Consider the following 22,982-nt stretch of genomic DNA (forward strand, 5'->3'; position numbering starts at 1 on the left):
GAAGAGAGATATATTTGGGGTGATAGTGTTTTTCTTCCCCAGTCACCATTATGTGTGTGGGGGCCCTGCCATCCTGGGAATGGCTGAACACCTGCCTGCCCATGGGAAGTGGTGAATGAATTCCTTGTTTTACTTTGCTTGTGTGCACAGTTTTGGCTTTACCTCTTAAACTGTCTTTACCTCAAGCCACAAGTTTTTCACTTGTGCTTTTCCGATTCTCTCCCCAGTCCTGCTGGTGAGAGGGAGCAAGCGGCTGTGTGAGGCTTGATCCTGGCTGGGGTGAAACCATGGCAGAACCACAGCCCACATCCTTCCTTTGCCATTGCTGTTTCTGTGTGATAGTCCAATTAGCTCTCAGTGTATGCATTATCCCTCAATTTATAATCTCAAGATTTTCTTCTAATACTCAAAAAAGTAACATTTTTTTTCTTTTATTGGTTGGCTTTAAATGAGGTAGTTTTTTACTTGTAGGACCAAGCAATAGGTCTATGGAACACACTTCAGACAAGTCATATTGCAATGCCCTTAGGTTGTCCTCTCTTCTACAACAGTGAACAGAGTACTTCAGTCACTAATTGTGTCTGTTCATACAGACTATTTGGCTATTACGGCCTAAATAATAAAACTAATAATGGAATATTATTTTCTTGCTTTGGTCTTGGTCTGTCTGTGATCTCAAGACTATTTATTCAGGGTCTTAACCCACTGGGCTAAATTTCAATTAAGATTATTCTGTCTTCATCTCCAGTCTAGATCTCCATTAGTGTCCTTACCATCACTTACAGACTCTCTTCCATGAGTGTCTTTAATTTAAGAAGAAGGAAACCACCTCTCTATTAGTTTTGAAGGAATATGTGGTGCTGTCAGCTCCTCAGGTCATGTTCAAAAGGCAATTTCCCAGATATGCCAGCAGAGACCAGTCTTGTCGCACCTTAATATTCCTTTGTAACCTATCAAAAGGAAAGGACTTGTTGGCCGTGAATTCAAAAAAATGTGAGTGAGAAAACAAAGGGAAGATAGATCTTAAATTTTTATTTCCAAGTCTTTCATAGGAGGCTTTTTGGGTTTTGGAGGCTATGCTGTAAAAGACTTCAAACAAGGAAAAACAAGAATATGTAAGTAAGGAGCATTTTTATTTTCCAAAAATTGCATCACTTTAGTGGAAGAACTTCACAGGAAACTAGAGATTGCATCAGTCATACCTGTCCTGCATTCATTGGAGTTTACAGAAGAAGCAGGTACAAAGAAGCAGGCCATACTACGGAGTCTCCCTGTGCTTTACAGATTTGTTTTAGAGACACTAGGAAGCTTTTCATAAACATCCAATGCTTTTGACCACAACCCCATAAAGTTAAGCAAGTGGGCTTCTTCAGGGCATATCTGTGCACTGAAAAGATATGATGGTGGAAAGAGGGGTCTGATTAATAATTTGCCCTCAAAGACAGAGGCTGCTGCCCTGCTCTATCTATCTCCCCTTCAAAACATCAGGGATCTATTACTCTAACTTCTACCTAGCCATCTTTCTGCTCTTCCTCTGCCGCTCTCCTAACTGCCTCACATATTTCAAAGACTCCATCTCTCACTCAGAGAAGGTGGGGATTTTATCTTAGGGTTCAACCCCCTCGCTACACCGTGTGATCACTCGCAGCACAAAAATATGTGGCTTCATCCTTGGATGTCACATTCTTGATTGTCAACAGAATGTAATCCTTTCTCTCTCTGTTCACTTCAAACTTGGCCTCACTGTAACCATCCTCATAAGAGTTATGACTCCATGTGCTACTGCTGACTATTAACTTCAAACCATTTCTTGGAGGCTGCAGGTACCAGAACATATAGGCAAGGTTACTATAGTTCTGGAAGCAGGAGATGGTTGAAGAGGCTCCAGCTCTCTGAATAATTGTTTCTGGCCACTGTGCAATGTAAAGTGCAACCCCAACACCTGTATTAGTAAAAGATAACAAGAGAAAGTGAGGAGTAGAAGAGCTGATGGCCAAAGGGCTCCTCTACAAAACATTAGCCCTGCATGGCCTGGATGAGAGCCCTGCTGCCGATGGATCTGTTGTCTCTCACCAGGTAAAAGAGCAAGCACAACAGCCAGCATGGCCCTCCAGCTCTCCCAGGACACGGCGCTCCTGCTCACTGTGAGATAAGAGAGACCAATGCCCCTCCCCTTGCCCTGATTTGTCTGTCAAGCTTGGGCAGGGGAGAGAGAGAGGACAGTCCAGCTTTGATGCTTTCTTTGGTGAGCCAGTAAAAGCAAAACTAAATATGCACATGGCTCCAAGGTCTGCTTCAGGTTTTCCACAAGACAGTGTTCTGAGCTCCTGACACAAATGTGGATTTTCTCGCCCATCAGTATGTTGCTGGCTGAATGCTGAGCTGTCATTCCGTGATTGAGAAGGTTGGAGGCCAGACAGGAACCTGGGATCAGTGGATTCATAAGTGATTTTTTGACCCATTTATATCAATGGATATAACTTGGTCCATCTTTGCAGAAGGATTTCCAGCAAAAGCACACCTGTATTGTTTCCTTCTGAAGAGTTGTTCTTAGTATCTGGAGCACGGTATCTCACGACTCAAAACTTGATAGTCAGAAGCAAAGAAGATAGATCAAGATAGCAAAGGCACAGAAATCATGCTTAATCATATCTTAATTTCTTCAGTTTTCCAGACAGGGATGCTTATTCCCTGCCGGTTAATCTTCCTGGGAGCTCTAATTCACTTTTACAAAAAACAAGACATCTCCGCCAACCATTTTTTCTCAAAACAAAAACTGTAGTTAAACATTAACCTCATGAACACTCTGTTTCTGCCAAATACATCCTAGTTAGCCTACTCTATATATAGAATATATTCTATGCTATTCTATCCTATACAGGTCTCTATATAGAACCTATGCCACTCTCCTTTTTTTTCTGAACGTGTAAGATTTAAAATTATTATTGCAACTGCTTCATTTCTCCATAGTGCTTGTAATGGAACACACACATTTAATTCTGATGACCTTCAGTAATCCGGATATTGCAGCTTCCAAAACCTGTGGGATACTTCTGAGGTTTTCTCTTTTTCTCTTTTTTCACTTTTCCCTTTTTTTCTCGTTTTCTCACATTTTTCTTTTTAAGGGCCTATCTGTTCACTGAAAAGATAAGGCAGTGGAAGGTGGAATCTGGTTAATGATCTGAACAAATCTGAGGACAAGCAATATGACAGGAAGGAGAGTAGCTGTTCCATGAGAAACTTCTTAGAATAGTGGCCTTTTGTGCAGACGCAATTCAGGCTGGCCAAAGAAGTACTGCATGGGAGAAAAATGTCCCTCAGAGCTGGAAGAGGGAACTACAACCACAGAATTCACAATGGCAATGAACCTAGAGATCTCTGTGGTTTGCTATTACCACCTGGAAATTGCACAGCTGTGAGCACTCAGTTAAACTGGTGTATGTTGAAGGTGACTGATAAGTTTGTTATCACAAGGCCTTAAAATTGCATTTGCCACTCAAAACTAAAAATGCTCAGGAGTTGAGAAATACAAAAGGCCCTGCCTCTGTTGCATTGCCAGAGCTGAAGAGGTGGTTTGCAGTCAGTGCTTATGAAAGAGTTCTGAGCTAGCCCTGTAAAATGATTTTCCAGGTGGAAGTAACTTACTAGAACAGAATTAAAAAAAAAAAAAAAAAAAAAAAAACCCAAAACAAGTCAAAACGTACAAAACATTAAAAAAAAAACCCTACCCACCAAAGTCACCACCACAATGTTTGTATTCCTTCATGATTCCACCATGAACTAGTATTCCTGAAATATTTGCCTTTCACAGGGCATTCAGATCAGCAATAATAATTCAATAATTCCAGACAGCATCAGCGTGAGCATGTTTTACAAAGATGATCTCTGCAAAGAATCAGAGAATCAGAGGCTGAAGGAAAATAGTAACTCAGTATGTCTCTGCTGTGTGGGAGACAACAATTTTCCAGTGCTTCCCTGCTGTTTGTCTGGGGATTTTCTGAGGAGCAGAGGAGTGCTCCTTGAGAGCAAGGTGTGGTGTGTTACATTTGCTGCTGAGCAGTCCCTGAAGTCAGGAGAATACTGGCTACAAAGGTGTCACACGTCTGGATTTCCCCAGCCCAGAACACTTTACTTTTTTCAGAGCACAGGTATGTTTATGTAGAGTGGTTGATCAGGAGACTCGGATTCTGGCATGAAACCGAGTGATCCATCTTGGCACTGCAGGGTCATCCAGCAATGGTGGTGACGTGGAGTGTGGGGATCTTGTACAGGACCTGCTCCCAGCTGATTCCTGCTCCTTGCTCTCACCAGCTATTCTTATCACCTCCCACTCCTTCTTTTGCTGCGATCACGCAGTGTGTGTCACTTCAGCGTATCCATATCCAGCTTTGCTGCACCATGGGGCAGCACAGTACATTTGTTACCTGCGATAGCCAAGTGCCTCATTTGCCGTACGCCCTCCACAGGAAGACGTGAGACACTCGGTTCATTCTCATTGGTAGGTAGGCAGGCTGTCAGGGCCACCACCTAAAAACAGGACCCAAAATACTCAGGTGTACAGACACACTTTCTTAAAAACAATTTTTGCTCTTTTACGTGCTGTTTGCCTTCCTTTGGAGAAAAGGTAAGTCTCAGCTTATGGAATAAAAACAGGAGCATGGACAGGCAATGGCAGGTGAGGGAACCTTCATAATACTCTGCCCTCAGCTTTCCCAGGTCCATCACAAAAGAGCAATTAGTTCATCAAAAGTTCACCTCTGCAAGCAATGGAGACAGAGGAACAATGGGATGCAATTTCTGCCTTCGGCTCTTCCTCATGAGGAACAACAGTTCTTTGTGGTTTCTTTTCTCTGCCAATGAGGTTTTGCTCTGAAGGGATGCCTGGGTCCAGCTCAGAACTGTATGAATTCCTGTGGCAGGGAAGAAAGGAATCCTGCAATTAAGCAGTGTATGAAGCAGGTGAATAAAATGCTGCAGTGCACACTGTTGCCTGTAAAGCTGCCAAAGGAATGTTCCTTCCACACTGGGAGGTATGCCTAGTCCCCTGGGTATGTTTTCCTCCACTATTACTGGTCCCATCTTCCTAAGTCTATAATCAGGGGCCGAGCTCTCCTCACATACCAATCAGTTTCTCATTGGACACCTCAGTTCTGTGTGGATTGTGTCTACATGGAAGAACTTTGAATTCTCCAGCTGTTTAGTACTCCTTTTTCGTGGTGCTGTGGGAGCATCTGTGGGGAACTAGGGGCCTAGCACATGACTGTGCTTCTGTAGTACTAATCATTAGAAATATCTGCTGCCTTATCTAACCATACCAGCCGTGCCCCAATTCTTTATGCTGATCTGTGCGTTTGTATTTCTGAAGGTCTTTGCCTTCGAAGACAGAGGCTGCTGCCCTGCCCTGTCTCTTTCTCCTTCAAAACATTGGGCATCTATTCCTCCAGCTTCTATCTATCTACCTGGAGTCTTCTTTCTGCTCTTCCTCTGCCGCTCTCCTAACTGCCTCACATATTTCAAAGGCTCCATCTCTCACTCAGAGAAGGTGGGGATTTTATCTTAGTGTTCAACCCCCTCGCTACACCGTGTGATCGCTCACAGCACAGAAATATGTGGCTTCATCCTTGGATGTCACATTCTTGATTGTCAACAGAATGTCATTACTGCTCTCTCTGTTCACTTCAAACTTGGTCTCACTGTAACCATCCTCATAAGAGTTGTGCCTCCATGAAGTACTACTGACTATTAACTTCAAACCATTTCTTGGAGGCTGCAGGTACCAAAACATATAGGCGAGGTCACTATAGTTCTGGAAGCAGGAGATGGTTGAAGAGGCTCCAGCTCTCTGAAGAATTGTTTCTGGCCACTGTGCAATGTAAAGTGCAACCCCAACACCTGCATTAGTAAGAGATAACAAGAGAAAGTGAGGAGTAGGAGAACAGCAGATGGCCAAAGGGCTCCTCTACAAAACATTAGCCCTGCATGGCCTGGATGAGAGCCCTGCTGCTGATGGATCTGTTGTCTCTCACCAGGTAAAAGAGCAAGCACAACAGCCAGCATGGCCCTCCAGCTCTCCCAGGACACGGCGCTCCTGCTCACTGTGAGATAAGAGAGACCAATGCCCCTCCCCTTGCCCTGATTTGTCTGTCAAGCTTGGGCAGGGGAGAGAGAGAGGACAGTCCAGCTTTGATGCTTTCTTTGGTGAGCCAGTAAAAGCAAAGCTAAATATGCACATGGCTCCAAGGTCTGCTTTAGCTTCTCCACAAGACAGTGTTCTGAGCTCCTGACACAAATGTGGATTTTCTCGCCCATCAGTATGTTGCTGGCTGAATGCTGAGCTGTCATTCCGTGATTGAGAAGGTTGGAGGCTAGACAGGAACCTGGGATCGGTGGATTCATAAGTGATTTTTTGACCCATTTATATCAATGGATATAACTTGGGCCATCTTTGCAGAAGGATTTCCAGCAAAAGCACACCTGTATTGTTTCCTTCTGAAGAGTTGTTCTTAGTATCTGGATCACTGTATCTCACGACTCAAAACTTGCTAGTCAGAAGCAAAGAAGATAGATCAAGATAGCAAAGGCACAGAAATCATGTTTAATCATATCTTAATTTCTTCAGTTTTCCAGACAGGGATGCTTATTCCCTGCCGGTTAATCTTCCTGGCAGCTCTAATTCACTTTTACGAAAAACAAGACATCTCCGCCAGCCATTTTTTCTCAAAACAAAAACTGTAGTTAAACATTAAGCTCATGAACACTCTGTTTCTGCCAAATACATCCTAGTTAGCCTACTCTCTATATAGAATATATTCTATGCTATTCTATCCTATACAGATCTCTATATAGAACCGATGCCACTCTCCATTTTTTTCTGAACGTGTAAGATTTAAAATTATTATTGCAACTGCTTCATTTCTCCATAGTGCTTGTAATGGAACACACACATTTAATTCTGATGACCTTCAGTAATCCGGATATTGCAGCTTCCAAAACCTGTGGGATACTTCTGAGGTTTTCTCTTTTTCTCTTTTTTCACTTTTCCCCTTTTTTCTCGTTTTCTCACTTTTTTTTTTTTTAAGGGCCTATCTGTTCACTGAAAAGATAAGGCAGTAGACGGTGGAATCTGGTTAATGATCTGAACAAATCTGAGGACAAGCAATATGACAGGAAGGAGAGTAGCTGTTCCATGAGAAACTTCTTAGAATAGTGGCCTTTTGTGCAGACGCAATTCAGGCTGGCCAAAGAAGTACTGCATGGGAGAAAAATGTCCCTCAGAGCTGGAAGAGGGAACTACAACCACAGAATTCACAATGGCAATGAACCTAGAGATCTCTGTGGTTTGCTATTACCACCTGGAAATTGCACAGCTGTGAGCACTCAGTTAAACTGGTGTATGTTGAAGGTGACTGATAAGTTTGTTATCACAAGGCCTTAAAATTGCATTTGCCACTCAAAACTAAAAATGCTCAGGAGTTGAGAAATACAAAAGGCCCTGCCTCTGTTGCATTGCCAGAGCTGAAGAGGTGGTTTGCAGTCAGTGCTTATGAAAGAGTTCTGAGCTAGCCCTGTAAAATGATTTTCCAGGTGGAAGTAACTTACTAGAACAGAATTTTTAAAGAAACAAAAAGAGAAGAGAAGAGAAGAGAAGAGAAGAGAAGAGAAGAGAAGAGAAGAGAAGAGAAGAGAAGAGAAGAGAAGAGAAGAGAAGAGAAAAGAAAAGAAAAGAAAAGAAAAGAAAAGAAAAGAAAAGAGAAAAAAAGTCAGACAAACAAACAAAATAACCAAAAAACAAAAAACAAAAAAACCCCACCCACCAAAGTCACCACCATAATGTTTGTATTCCTTCATGATTCCACCATAAACTAGTATTCCTGAAATATTTGCCTTTCACAGGGCATTCAGATCAGCAATAGTAATTCAATAATTCCAGACAGCATCAGCGTGAGCATGTTTTACAAAGATGATCTCTGCAAAGAATCAGAGAATCAGAGGCTGAAGGAAAATAGTAACTCAGTATGTCTCTGCTGTGTGGGAGACAACAATTTTCCAGTGCTTCCCTGCTGTTTGTCTGGGGATTTTCTGAGGAGCAGAGGAGTGCTCCTTGAGAGCAAGGTGTGATGTGTTACATTTACTGCTGAGCAGTCCCTGAAGTCAGGAGAATACTGGTTACAAAGGTGTCACACGTCTGGATTTCCCCAGCCCAGAACACTTTACTTTTTTCAGAGCACAGGTATGTTTATGTAGAGTGGTTGATCAGGAGACTCGGATTCTGGCATGAAACCGAGTGATCCATCTTGGCACTGCAGGGTCGTCCAGCAATGGTGGTGACGTGGAGTGTGCGGATCTTGTACAAGACCTGCTCCCAGCTGATTCCTGCTCCTTGCTCTCACCAGCTATTCTTATCACCTCCCACTCCTTCTTTTGCTGCGATCACGCAGTGTGTGTCACTTCAGCGTATCCATATCCAGCTTTGCTGCACCATGGGGCAGCGCAGTACCTTTGTTACCTGCGATAGCCAAGTGCCTCATTTGCCGTACGCCCTCCACAGGAAGACGTGAGACACTCGGTTCATTCTCATTGGTAGGTAGGCAGGCTGTCAGGGCCACCACCTAAAAACAGGACCCAAAATACTCGGGTGTACAGACACACTTTCTTAAAAACAATTTTTTGCTCTTTTACGTGCTGTTTGCCTTCCTTTGGAGAAAAGGTAAGTCCCAGCTTATGGAATAAAAACAGGAGCATGGACAGGCAATGGCAGGTGAGGGAACCTTCATAATACCCTGCCCTCAGCTTTCCCAGGTCCATCACAAAAGAGCAATTAGTTCATCAAAAGTTCACCTCTGCAAGCAATGGAGACAGAGGAACAATGGGATGCAATTTCTGCCTTCGGCTCTTCCTCACGAGGAACAACAGTTCTTTGTGGTTTCTTTTCTCTGCCAATGAGGTTTTGCTCTGAAGGGATGCCTGGGTCCAGCTCAGAACTGTATGAATTCCTGTGGCAGGGAAGAAAGGAATCCTGCAATTAAGCGGTATATGAAGCAGGTGAATAAAATGCTGCAGTGCACACTGTTGCCTGTAAAGCTGCCAAAGGAATGTTCCTTCCACACTGGGAGGTATGCCTGGTCCCCTGGGTATGTTTTCCTCCACTATTACTGGTCCCATCCTCCTAAGTCTATAATCAAGGGCTGAGCCCTCCTCACATACCAATCAGTTTCTCATTGGACACCTCAGTTCTGTGTGGATTGTGACTACATGGAAGAACTTTGAATTCTCCAGCTGTTTAGTACTCTTTTTTCCTGGTGCTGTGGGAGCTACTGTGGGGAACTAGGGGCCTAGAACATGACTGTGCTTCTGTAGTAGTAATCATCAGAAATATCTGCTGCCTTATCTAACCATACCAGCCGTGCCCCAATTCTTTATGCTGATCTGTGCGTTTGTATTTCTGAAGGTCTTTGCCTTCGAAGACAGAGGCTGCTGCCCTGCTCTGTCTCTTTCTCCTTCAAAGCATTGGGCATCTATTGCTCCAGCTTCTATCTATCTACCTGGAGTCTTCTTTCTGCTCTTCCTCTGCCGCTCTCCTAACTGCCTCACATATTTCAAAGGCTCCATCTCTCACTCAGAGAAGGTGGGGATTTTATCTTAGTGTTCAACCCCCTCGCTACACCGTGTGATTTCTCACAGCACAGAAATATGTGGCTTCATCCTTGGATGTCACATTCTTGATTGTCAACAGAACGTAATTTCTGCTCTCTCTGTTCACTTCAAACTTGGTCTCACTGTAACCATCCTCATAAGAGTTGTGCCTCCATGAAGTACTACTGACTATTAACTTCAAACCATTTCTTGGAGGCTGCAGGTACCAGAACATATAGGCAAGGTCAGTATAATCCTGGAAGCAAGAGATGGTTGAAGAGGCTCCAGCTTTCTGAATGACTTTGACTGGCCACTGTGCAATGTATTCTCCAATCCCAACACCTGTATTAGTAAAAGATAACAAGAGAAAGTGAGGAGTAGGAGAACAGCAGATGGCCAAAGGGCTCCTCTACAAAACATTAGCCCTGCATGGCCTGGATGAGAGCCCTGCTGCTGATGGATCTGTTGTCTCTCACCAGGTAAAAGAGCAAGCACAACAGCCAGCATGGCCCTCCAGCTCTCCCAGGACACGGCGCTCCTGCTCACTGTGAGATAAGAGAGACCAATGCCCCTCCCCTTGCCCTGATTTGTCTGTCAAGCTTGGGCAGGGGAGAGAGAGAGGACAGTCCAGCTTTGATGCTTTCTTTGGTGAGCCAGTAAAAGCAAAGCTAAATATGCACATGGCTCCAAGGTCTGCTTCAGGTTTTCCACAAGGCAGTGTTCTGAGCTCCTGACACAAATGTGGATTTTCTCGCCCATCAGTATGTTGCTGGCTGAATGCTGAGCTATCATTCCGTGATTGAGAAGGTTTGAGGCCAGACAGGAACCTGGGATCAGTGGATTCATAAATTATTTTTTTGACCCATTTATACCAGTGGATATAACTTGGGCCATCTTTGCAGAAGGATTTCCAGCAAAAGCACACCTGTATTGTTTCCTTCTGAAGAGTTGTTCTTAGTATCTGGAGCACGGTATCTCACGACTCAAAACTTGCTAGTCAGAAGCAAAGAAGATAGATCAAGATAGCAAAGGCACAGAAATCATGTTTAATCATATCTTAATTTCTTCAGTCTTCCAGACAGGGATGCTTATTCCCTGCCGGTTAATTTTCCTGGGAGCTCTAATTCACTTTTACAAAAAAGAAGACATCTCCGCCAGCCATTTTTTCTCAAAACAAAAACTGTAGTTAAACATTAACCTCATGAACACTCTGTTTCTGCCAAATACATCCTAGTTAGCCTACACTATATATAGAATATATTCTATGCTATTCTATCCTATACAGGTCTCTATATAGAACCTATGCCACTCTCCTTTTTTTTCTGAACGTGTAAGATTTAAAATTATTATTGCAACTGCTTCATTTCTCCATAGTGCTTGTAATGGAACACACACATTTAATTCTGATGACCTTCAGTAATCCGGATATTGCAGCTTCCAAAACCTGTGGGATACTTCTGAGGTTTTCTCTTTTTCTTCATATTTTGCTGTTATCCCCTCTCCCATATTTGCCTGATGCTCTAGAGAGATTTATATCTTTGCTTGGTCTCTAGACATTTATATTAAAAGCATGTTCTGTCCTGGCAATATTGTAAATTCATGGGGCCTGAGGCTTAGTTCCTGAATCTTCCAGGATTCAGAGCAGTGGAAATCTCAAAAACTTGTTAGTGAATGTTCTCTCTTTCACTTTCTAAATCCTTATTTTTACGGGTGTTAACAGAAATTACCTGAGAAGCTATAACTTCTTCCCAGTCAGGAATGAAAATGCATTTTATATGATGTATCAAGGTTTTGTATGTTCTCCACTGCCAAGGACACTTTGAGTCTAAGATGTTTAGCCAGTTCTGGGTTTTTCTCAGGAGAAATTATTCCTTACCTGTGCTGCCATGAGGTTGAGCCAGTTTCTTTAACTTGTCAAGGAATTGCAGATTATATGTACCTTTTTGGTTTTTTAATTCCTTCCATAACTTTTACATTTTTCTTTGAATTTTCATGCTGTTTTCAAAGTCAATACATGAATTAGCAAAAAAATTTGAACAGATTTAATATACTTCCATATCCTTTGATGTTTCAATACTGATTATTCTTTGATGCATATTTTTAGCTTTTACTTCTCACAAGGTTTTCTTTTTTTTTTTTTTTTTTTTTTAAGGTTTATTTTGTTTTTCATGTTCTTAATTTAATTTTATTGACATTTTGTCCTTTCACCTTATTGCTAGAATGGGACAATTTTAGACACTTCCATGGACCCTGCTGAGACAGTTCCATATGTAAGTACCATGGGACACTGCTGCTTTGATCAATGCCCCAAAATGCATACCTTTTGCATGAAGACAGTACAAGATTTTTAATTTAATTATTTTAGTCGTGCCAAACCTGTTAAAAGACTTTTTTCCCAGTAGTAGTCAGACCTTAAATCCTGGAGGGAGAAACAGTTTCAGAGACTTGATGAGAAATGAAACAGGTTGTGGAGACTGGGGGAATTAATTCTAAGATTTTTCTGTGTAAGAACTCTGAGACAAGGCAAAATCATTTCAATGCAGTTGGGATACACCTTCTTCTTTAATCACTTGCGTTAGATTTTATTACTTATTCCAGGATGAAGATTTTTATTCTGATTAGCTTTTCTTTCTCAGGAAACAAAAGATGATTGCAGACCCTCCGAAGGAAGGAAACATCTGGATGTAACTCAGGACCCCTAGCGTGTCTCTCGGGAATTGCTTAATATGCTTAATTGCCTTTTGACAACCCTTTCATTTTTCGGATCAAAATGTCTAATTCTTTCAGTCTATTTTCTTTGAAGATTAAAGATGAAACAAGGGAAAACAAAAAAAGTACCAAGATAAGGGCAGGTATGGTCAGTCTTCCCAAGCAAGGCCCTGAACTACTGTACTTGGGGGAGATTAGTTGCAGAAAAGTGTTGCAGAATGCAGTTATAAAATGGGCCACTCACATAAAATACACAGGATGCTGGTGACTATGCTTGTCCTGCTATGCTTTGTGCTGGCTTAGTTCAGTGTAATCCCTATCTTACTAAGTTCCATTTCTAAGTATTTACCTGAGGGAGGACCTGTCTATTCTATGTGAATGTGTTTTGTGTCTGGACATGTAAGGGTTAGGAACTGGAGTCAGACCACAGGCACCAGCAGCTGGAGAGACCACAGTGGGTGAACTTAAGCAGCAGACACTGGAGTAGGGCCACAGACAAGAGGGGCCCTGTGTTCCCCATGCTGGCAGAGGGAGGCTGTGTGAGTGTTTGGTCACTAGTGAAGGTGAAGCCAGACTACCTGGCAAGTAAGTGAGGTGACCTGGGCTCCAGGTGTGGGTCTCTAATGGCAAGAACAGTGAGAGGTGGCAACCGGAGGAAGCAGGAGAGTCCCAGGCATTTTTTGGAGAGGGAGCTGTGTGAGAGGTGTGTGTGTGGACACAATGGCAACTGGAGTGGGGCTGCAGCACTTGGGGGCTCAGAGGGCCAAGGGCTGGTACATGTGGTGACTGGGATCCAGTGGCAGTCGCTGGGATCAGTGTCTAAGCATGGAAACCTGTGGAAAACTTGCACACATGTATTTCCCACTATTGAACCCTTGTCTAGAACCCTGATTTCCCACTGTAAAGCCCAGCCAGAGAGGGACAAAAAATGAGGCCATCAGTGCTGTTTCTGTGGGTGCATCTGTGTTGAGCCATGTGTTCAGCTGTGTATACATGTATGTATGCTTGGTATTTATCTGTATAAATACTGGGGAGACATTCTCATTCTTACTGCCAGCTGGGCCAGGGGCCTGGAGCTGTGGCAGCCTCCCCTCTGTCAACCCAGCCTAAGAGTGAGGCTTGGGGGAAACTGTGAGACCACCTCCCTAAGGGTAAAAGAGACGGTAGAAGGGTTATGACAAAGGAAAGGGCTGGGGTATGCTGCCCACATGGAAGAGAACCAAGGGAATAAGGAAAATATTCCTACTGAAGAATGTTTAAAATAAACTGGGAACAGTAAGTACTGGCTTAGCAAGGGTTTGTGCTGGATTTGGAAGCTAATGTTATGAAACAGAACATCAGGCAAAGGTGGTCTTTCCTGTCCCAAATGATAGAGAAAAATGCCTGTTGCAATGCGGAGCAGGCTCTGACAACCCATTATCAGACCTACACGTAGGCTAAGTGCATAAGGTCCGGACTAGGACTGCATCCAAGTCAGTGGTGACTGTGAGCATCAAATGTCTCTTTAGTTTTAGGGAATTTGAGGTATCTCAGGCCAGTTCCTTTCAGTAGCCTACACTAGTACAGGAAGTTTTTCCAGGGCCAATTTTTTGCAAACAATTCTTAGAGAAATCCTTCCTCCTTAGGCTTGTCACCCCTTGCCCAGTCAGACTCATGCTGCACCTTTACAGCTCCCGCCCCCAACCAGGCCAGTCAAATTCTATTTCTAATGGAAGCAGCTTGTCTGCTTGTTTGGTGAAAGTTCCTCTTCCTCATCCATTCTATTTCACTGTGCCAGCCTTTCTGGCTGCCTCCTCTAAACTTCTTCCCAGATTTTTCCAGCCATCTGACTTTCCATATCACTACCTTTACACTTTTTCCAGTCCTTAATTTTCTTTTTTTTTTGTTTCCCAAACTCTCCATCCCATATTTTTATAGGAAAGGGTCAGCTCCTAGGTTTGGAGATGTTAAAATTGCCCATTTTTTATAGTCTTGGGGTACACAGACCCTGCAGGGAAGGTTATTTAGACTGCTCTCTTACTGATCATGTGCTGGATGAGATGGATTAAATAAATACTTTCAAATCTGAAGCCCCTCATCTGCTATGTCCTTTCAAGGCCCTTCCTTTCTGGTCCAGCTACTTGCTGAAGATTACTAGGATACAGTCTATTTCCCACCTCAAAGGCTGAGGCTTTATATCCACATCTGTCTCAATGTGGGACCCCTGTTCTTAGGATTTTCCTACCCTTTTTTCTAGTATCGTGTTCTTTCCTTGCTTTTTATTCCCTCAGTGCCTCTGGCCACAGTCATCCAGAATCTCTCCCCAGTTTCTGAGCTCAGGCACTCCGAAAGAAGTCATAACTTTCCTTCTTCTCCTACCCCCAAAGTTAGCAAAAAACAGAACAGCTGCAAGGTAGTGAAGAAATCAGAGTGCTTTATGCTCATGGGAAGCTTTACCTCTGTCAGCCCATAGTCTCAACAGGTTTCTCTTTCCCAGGATCTTGCATCAGCTTGGACAAATGTATTTCCTATAACTGAGTCCTGTGATGATCCAGCTGACCAAAGTACTCGAACTAGGAATGTGGAGTTCCAGAAAAACAAGTTGCCGTTGCTTGTCCATCAATAATACCGAACACAGCTGCCCTTCAGTCACACCCTGCCTCCCCTCCCCCACCCCTTCCTGTGCCCCAGGAGCCACCAGCTTTCTACTGCCGCATCACTACATGACATGAAATGAGAAACTCATTTGCAGCAATGGATGCACATCCTTGAGTATATTCTTTAAAGGTTGCTATAAAAAACATTTCAATGGGTCTCTGGGATGTTCAGCAGCACTGAGCAGAAATATTTATGTTTCAGACAGGGATTTCTCCTCCTAAAAAAGAAAGGAGGGTCATCAGAGAGTGTTCTAATTTCAACTGTAATTCAAAGGGGTCTGTCCATCCTCCGTGGTTCTCATGGAAAAGCCTGAAGGGTTGCTGTGAAAGTGCTTGCTGGATGACCTCTGAATCGTGCATCAGAAATGCCATTTGCCTTCATTTGACACCAGTTTGCCCCATGATCAGGGCACACACCATGGAGTTTTGGGCTTAATGGGAGCCTCTGGAATGGGTGTCAGAGAGGCTCTTAGGAGAGTGAGAGAGGCTTGGTTGAGGTATGTTCACTAGATACCTGCCATCAAGGACTTAGGAACACAAGAGCCACAGGAGCTGTGATCCAGATCTTTGGCTGTGAGATTTAGCAGTAGCCTGGGAAGAGGTCAGGAGTCTCCTCTTGCTGATTTAAGCAAGTAGCATAGGGAAATTCAGAGATCATGTTGTTCTTGGGGATTATCAGCCAGCCCTATATGATGCACTTCCTGTTGTGAAGAATAACTTATAAGTTATAGATCAGAGTAGATGAAATAAGTAACAAAGAAAAAAAACCAAAATGTACCAAGATAAAGGCAGGGACGGTCAAGTTTCCTGATTCAAATGCTCAATTGCTAATTCACCTGAAATTTGTGTGGATATTAAACCAAATGTAAAACTCCACGAAAGGAAGGAAAGAGAAGCAGTCAAAGCCTAAAGGTTACCTTACAGGATATGAGAGATACAGATCAGGAAAAATATCTTTCTAAAACATAGGTATCCTTCTATGCCAATGACATAGATGTTTTGGACAAAGAAATTAGAAATCCACAGATCAAATGAAACACTACAGTAAACTGGAAACTTTTCTTGCTCCACTTAGTTATAATGGCATTGGACAGCTTTGGCAATTTTTGACTCTCTTTGTTCTGTTATGGTCATTTTCTTTTCCCACAGGAAGCTTCTAATCCTTTTTTCTTTTGCAGGATAAAACATGCATGTAAGAAAGCTGTGCACTAATACCAGTTTAAAGAGCAACAGAACTCATGCATCCCATTGGAGGAGTCCCCAACCTTGGACTTGTACTTCAATACGAAGAAAAATTAACACTTGGACAGTGACACTGTGTGTATCAGTCCTCCAGGGCCCACAAAAATTTAATCAAGAAACAGAGTAGGAGCAGTATTCCTATTTAGTCTCTCAAGCTATTCCAGCACCTCCAAACATATGGCTTCTCTTCACTGTCTCTGGAGAGAGCCCTGTGTCTTTCAGGAGCTAACATGATGAAGTTGGCAGCTGCTTGGAGAATGAACATGATTATTCAGCAAAACATTAAGCTTTAGTAAGCTTTGCGACATGACAGAAATCCCCACTCCTGCAGAGAGGGATTTCAGAGATCTCACTATTTGTGTTCACAGGATTATTGCTCATCTACATTACACTCAGAAACTTCAGCATTATACTGAAATCCTTGTGTGGCAAAAATGAGTCTCTGTAGAACATTCCAAAGACGAATAAAAGCATGGTTTGGTACTTGGGCAGGTACTTTAATACAGGCTGGCAGAGAGAAATCAGAAAAGGGAGATGCTGAGCATTCCCACATTTGAACCGTTTAAGTTGGGAAGTGGTAGGGGACACAGGATAGTTTTTCTATCCTCCCTTTTGAAATTACGATGGAGGAATTTGATTGAGGAAAACACTGTGATGCATATGATAAAAAACACACAATCCCTTCAAGTAAAATAAAATTAACAAAGTTAACCACTGGATTTGCTGGATTTCCCCACCCCCCACCAAAGAAAAACAATGTATCTTTCTGTCCACTACCTACAATATGCAACTTCAGGTAAAAATATGAATTTTAAGAAAGATACCATCAGCACAGAGGAATCCAAAAGAGGTTTGAGAGTTGTTCTCAACAGGTGCTGTGTATAAGAATGAGACAGACCAACAACTACACATCTTCCAAAGCCAGAAGGTATTTTTAGACTGAGGGCTACCTTACAGAATAATTAAAATAGCTCTCTATCTTAGCAGAGGTTTATGATTAACGGGTACGTTGTTTGTACATTCTACCAATGCCTGTTAATGCCCACATTTGGATCTTCAAATTTTCCACTGTGTATTTTTGTCTGGAGAAAACCTTGGACTTGAGATAAGACCATTACCAAAAATGTATTTCTAGCGGCTCCCACGTCCAGTCATCCAGTCTGGGCTTGAGGCTGAATCAAGACCATGAAGTGCCTGCTGCTTCTCGCCTTTATTGGGGTGGCTGGTGAGTATATTTTTTATTTCTGTTTCTGTCATTTAATAGGAAGCTGATTTTATGAGCAAAACTGCAAGGTAGCCTAGTGGGGGAAAGCCAAGTCCAGTTTTGACTAGCAGAAGTTTGAAGGCAGAGCCCTGCAACTTCCATCTTCCGTCTGTACGTAATGCCCTGTGCCAGAAGCTGGGGAATGAGCGCCTTCATGGGGGTTCCTGACCCAGCTATAGAGATGCAGCCATAGCTTCAGCAAAAGGCTGCCTCCTCCTTCAGGACTAAGGAGTGCTCAGGGAATACTTCTGGCCACAGAAGTCCTAAGGCAACTGCAAAATTTTGGACCCTGGATAGGTGCTCCAGGATAATATCACTGCACACTTGTTTCTACATTTTCCCTCAGTCAACCCTTGGCTGTTTCAGTAGACAGGATCCTGGGAAAGACACACCCATGATCAGATCCAACAAGAGCATTTCTATGTCCTTGTTGCCTCAGGGAGTAGCCAGCAGGGCTTTAGCTGCAGTTATGTGAGGCACCAGTGCAGGTCAGATCCCTCCTTTGAGGGTGCAGCAAATGGATGTGCCTTAGATCTGCCCAGCACTGCTGCCCTGAGTGCCCACAGAAGGGGAGCCTACAAGTGAGGGGCTTCAGACAGGCAGCCACAGGGCAGATTACAGGGCAGATTACAGGCCACATTACCTCAGGCCAGCTGTTGACACATGCCACTTCTTGTCTCCCAGTTGCCTTCCCCACCTTTGCTGAAGATGATGATGACAAGATTGTGGGAGGCTACACCTGTGCAAAGAACTCTGTGCCCTACCAGGTGTCCCTGAATTCTGGATATCACTTCTGTGGAGGTTCCCTCATCAGCAGCCAGTGGGTGGTGTCGGCTGCTCACTGCTACAAATCGTGAGTGGAAAAATTACATCCTTCTATATATAAACCTACTTCTGTCTTCCAGTTCACTTCCAGCAGGAATTCTGAGCTATGAGATAGAAATATGTAAGTGCCTCCCTTCTGATCAGAGACAGCCAAGGGATAGGTGGATCATTCAGGAAACTGGGCCGAGGCATCCTGAGGTGTTTTCCACTTCTGCAAACGTTTCTGTGAAAGCAAAACACTTTCTGAAATAACAATGGGATAATCAAGCAACAAGTTCAGCGCTGTGATTTCTTATCAATTGCATGAATCTCACTAAAGCATTGTCCCTGAAGAAGAGGAAGAGGAACGAGGATAGGCTAGAGCAGTGTGCCTTGTCCCAGAACATTTGTATAAAGTGCTGCTGTGTATTCCACAGCTGTCATGCATTTATAAACCTGCAGAAATCCACCACCTGTTCTGGGAGTGGGTTAAGATCTCGGTGTGGATCCCCAGGGCTCCTTGCAGGACTAGAAAGATCCCCTGCCCCAGAAGGCTTCTGTGGCAGTGATGGTGGAGCGAGTGCACTCAGTGACAGGGAGGTTTCTCTCAACCTGCCAGTGGCAGTAAGGACATGCTGTGCCTTCTCTTTTCCAGTCGCATCCAAGTGCAGCTCGGGAAACACAACCTGGAACTCACCGAATCCACACAGCAGTTTATCAACTCTGCTAAAGTCATCCGCCACTCTGGCTACAGCGCCTACACCCTGGACAATGACATCATGCTCATCAAGCTGGCCACCCCAGCCCAGCTCAACAAAGCTGTCCAAACCATTCCTCTGCCTACCAGCTGCGTGGCCACCGGCACCACCTGCCTGATCTCCGGCTGGGGCAACACTCTCAGCAGTGGCAGTGAGTACTCTGGGAGAGTGCACAGACACTTGGGGGCCCAGGACATTCCCTAAGACCTCACCATTAACCCCCAACAGGACAGGCTAAAACACAGGGGAGAGCTGTGGGACATGTTTTTTGAGCCATGGGTCAGTGTAGGCACTGCACAGCGGATTCAGCTGATGTCAACAGAGTTGTCAGTTCTCTGAGAATAACGGTGGAATCTGGGACTGTGGATCTACAATCCCTTCAAGAGACCTCCATTCTCTCACATCAATGGTCAGAGATGCGCATGGCAAGTGGTTTCCATTTCTCTGATGACATCTAAACCTGCACAAAAGGAGAGGAGGGTTTTCCTGAGGCTCAGGTTTCTTCCAGTGTCTTCTTCCCACTCTTGCCAATTGATGAAATTCCAGGTACCAGAAAAGTTAAGGTGGCTGCAGTATAGAATGGTGGGCCCATGGGTGGAATTTGTTCCATCTCTACAGAAGGAACCCATGGAGCCATTCTGTGTTTGCTGTTGAGAGGAAGCAGGAGGGCTGCAAGAACAGGGTGTCCAGCATTTGCTTTTCTGCTACGATCTTCTCTGAGCCCTGAAAAGGACTCAGCAATGCCATCAACTATTTCTCCCTCTTTCCTTGTAGGCAACTACCCAGACCAACTGCAGTGCCTGAAGGCTCCTGTCCTCTCTGCTGCCGACTGCTCTGATGCCTACCCTGGACAAATTACCAAGAACATGATGTGTGTAGGATTCCTGGAGGGAGGAAAAGACTCCTGCCAGGTAAATCATCTGCCTCTCCTTTCCCAGTCATTTCTCTCCTGCCTTTTCCCAGCTGAAGTGGCCTTCACATTACAGAGTCAGCTATACTCACTGCACTGGTGAATCTGAGTTCTTGAACGACAGCAGAGGCTTCAGGAGCACATATCCTGAATGTTTGCCCAGTGCCCCATCTGGCAAAACCAGGCAGCTGACTCATCCTGAGCTGTGGTTCCACTGGGGCTCAAGTCAGGCATGGTAGCATCAGGTGGAGAGTGTGAATCAGAAATAGCCTTTGTAGAACCTTTGTGCAGAGTACGCCTGCCGGGGCTTCCTCCAAATTCAGTGACCTCAGGGATCTCTGGCTCATTGCTTAGGCTGATGCCATGTGCTGAATATCCCTACCCTTTGTGTGCACAGGGAGATTCCGGCGGTCCCGTGGTCTGCAATGGACAGCTCCAGGGCATTGTTTCCTGGGGTATTGGATGTGCCCAGAGGGGCTATCCCGGAGTTTACACCAAGGTTTGCAACTACGTCTCCTGGATCCGATCCACCATGGCCTCCAACTGAGATGCTCGCTAGGTGTGACCTGTATTTTCTCATCATCATTTCTGTTCTTTTGGGTCTGGACAAGTAAAAATGATGAAAAAATAATAAAAACTTTCAGACACCCCTACTTTGTATATGTTGCACTGTAAATCTGTAATTTTCCAGAGGCTGTGGTATGGACACTGTGCCAGTGAACAACACTCAAGGGAAAATATTTATTATTTGTAGTACCTCTCAATTGAAAGGGTCTTGGAACGCTTTGCAGACTCATCATCAGGAGTCTTTCAGTTAATTACTTGCTCTTGTTTCTGGAGTAGAACATAATTTCTGGTTTTTTTGAACAGGACAAGCAGTAGCCCATATTTCAAAAGTTGTTGTAGCGATTCTGAAATTCATTCTCAAACCTTGCCTGTCTCCCTTCCCGTGGGAAGGAACACTAGCAACTGCAGCATGTTATCCTTTCTTTGAGCCTGCTGATACCACCGCATGAGTGAATGAATGGAGGAGGGGTGAGGGTGGTGTTTTCCCAGGTCAGAAGGAGGCAGAGCATTGGAGTAGAGACTTTGGATCTGCCATGTTGAAGAGCTGGTCCTTGCCAGGACGCTGATTGGTCTGTCATGTTCTGTGCTTGCAGAGGCTGTGCTGTCCCAAATCACTTGAAGAAAAGAAGGGTGGTTGAGAGGAAGGTGGGAAGTGAGGAGGGAAGGTAAAAAAGCTGCAGGAAGAAAAAACTTACAGCTGGGAGGGAAGTGGAAACATGAGAAAGAATGGGAGGAAGGCAAGAAGAAAGCAGGAGAGAAGGAATTAAGAAAAAAGGCAAAAAACTAGAAAAGAATGAAAACTAAAAGGAAGACAGAAAATGAAAGAGACAGGAGGGCAAGAAGAAAGGCTCAGGGAGTGATGGTAGCCACGAGTACCGGGCTGCCGCCAAGGACACTTTCCTCAGAGTCCCTGGACGGAGGCACGGTCAAGACATGGGTTACATGACAAACATCAGTGTTCAGGTCACAGGGCAGTGGTGTAACTTGGGGTCCCTGGCGAACATCAGAGTGCCCATTCCCTGGAGACCAGTGGGGCCAAGGAGCAGTGGGCCTTGTCCTTCCAGCTGGTGGAGAGGGAAAGTGATGTGTGAATTATTGCACATCCTGCTTTACCATGAGGGGCTGACATAGCAGAAAGAAAGCAAGGAGAGATGGATGAGGAAGGGAATAGGAAAGAGGAAGGGACTTGGTGTACAAGGACAGAGAGGAAAGGTCAGGGGGACAGACAGAAAGAAATGAAATGAGGAAAGTGAGAAGCAGTTTGAATGGCAGAGAAATGAGCTGAGACAGGGAGGACAAGAAGAAATGAGAGTCAAAAGATAATTCAGAGATGGGAAAGAACAGAAAAGCAGCTAGAGACCATGCAGATGACAGACAGATGGACAGACAGACAGACATACACTGTCTTTCCTGAAGAGTTGGAGGTCAGGTGAAGAAAACAAAGTTCTGTCAAACACAGGGCCCAGTGTGTGCTGGTGGCAGATCCCTGTTTGCCTGGAATGGTTTGTGCTGTGCTGCAGTAGCCTTTGAGCCACTGTGGATCTTGCTCAGCACAGAAATATGTGCCTGTGTCATTGAGCAGGACATGCTGTATCCTCACAGATAAATGGTTGTTCTTAGTCCCATCACTCTGGAAGCGATTTTTGAATTCCTCCTCAATATCTGCTTTGCTCCCTTCCACTGAATATACAACCAGCTGCATCCCGGCATCCTTCTCCATGGGTACCTTGTACCAGTACAAGTATATGAACTCTTTCCCTGATGCAGAACATTCCAGAGTCACGGTGTCTCCCACCCGGACAACTGTATCTGGTGATTGCTGAATGGCCCAGCCTGGAAAGACAGGAGAAGAAAGGTAGGGAAGTGAAATATATTAAAGAGTGTTGGAATTCTGGAAATGTAGAATTTAAGATTTTAGTATATAGAAATTTATGAGAAGCAATATGGAGGATTTAAAGTGTTTAAGTCCTTCTTCACATTCTTCTTCTTGGTATTGGGTGTTTGGTTTTTTTATTGGGCGAAAAAAGGCCCACATTGCAGAACTTGTAAGGTCATTATTGGGTTAAAAGTATAAATAATATAGGAGTCATCTCATTATAGGACAAATTATGCCTAAATAGCCATTGAAAGATTTGGAGACATCTCCATTTTCTATCTTGCTAGTCAGAGCTCAAAACTCGTAAGACTGTAATATAGATAAGAATTATTAAACACAGAGTCTGAACATGAGACTGCGACTCCCGTGTATTAATCCCATCTCTACTAAAAGAAAAGAAGATGAAAACATAGTAAAAGAGGACAAAAATGCTCATCCTTGTAGTATGTCATAGGATGAAATGCCACCAGGGTATCAGAAAGCTTTGGGAGAAAGCCCTATTGCTCTGAAAAAGACACATAGGATCCAAAATCCCCAGTCAAAGTAGCTACAAATGCAACAGTCAATCGGTTTTGAGAAGTAA

General features: G+C 44.0%; 1 protein-coding gene and 1 gene segment (V, D, J or C); one reads left to right on the top strand and one right to left on the bottom strand.

Annotated features, from left to right (window-relative positions):
* The window catches only part of LOC120749495 (T cell receptor beta constant 2-like), a 41,605-nt gene that overhangs the window by 9,217 nt on the left and 9,406 nt on the right, over positions 1-22,982 (bottom strand).
* Positions 17,406-20,503, top strand: LOC120749072 (trypsin I-P1-like). Its single transcript, XM_040056192.2, has 5 exons — positions 17,406-17,445; positions 18,169-18,337; positions 18,944-19,197; positions 19,821-19,957; positions 20,354-20,503. Exons 1-5 carry the CDS (start codon positions 17,406-17,408, stop codon positions 20,501-20,503), a joined length of 750 nt encoding a protein of 249 aa, XP_039912126.2.

This window comes from Hirundo rustica, chromosome 2 (genome assembly GCF_015227805.2).
Source record: "Hirundo rustica isolate bHirRus1 chromosome 2, bHirRus1.pri.v3, whole genome shotgun sequence".
Lineage (NCBI taxonomy): Eukaryota > Metazoa > Chordata > Aves > Passeriformes > Hirundinidae > Hirundo > Hirundo rustica.

What these genes read in the sequence shown, in the direction of transcription:
- LOC120749072 (XM_040056192.2), top strand. Translation starts at nt 17,406, where the DNA reads ATGAAGTGCCTGCTGCTTCTCGCCTTTATTGGGGTGGCTG. An exon ending in CGCCTTTATTGGGGTGGCTG is followed by an intron (nt 17,446 to 18,168) that starts GTGAGTATATTT and finishes CTTGTCTCCCAG; the next exon opens with TTGCCTTCCCCACCTTTGCT. An exon ending in GAGGAAAAGACTCCTGCCAG is followed by an intron (nt 19,958 to 20,353) that starts GTAAATCATCTG and finishes TTGTGTGCACAG; the next exon opens with GGAGATTCCGGCGGTCCCGT.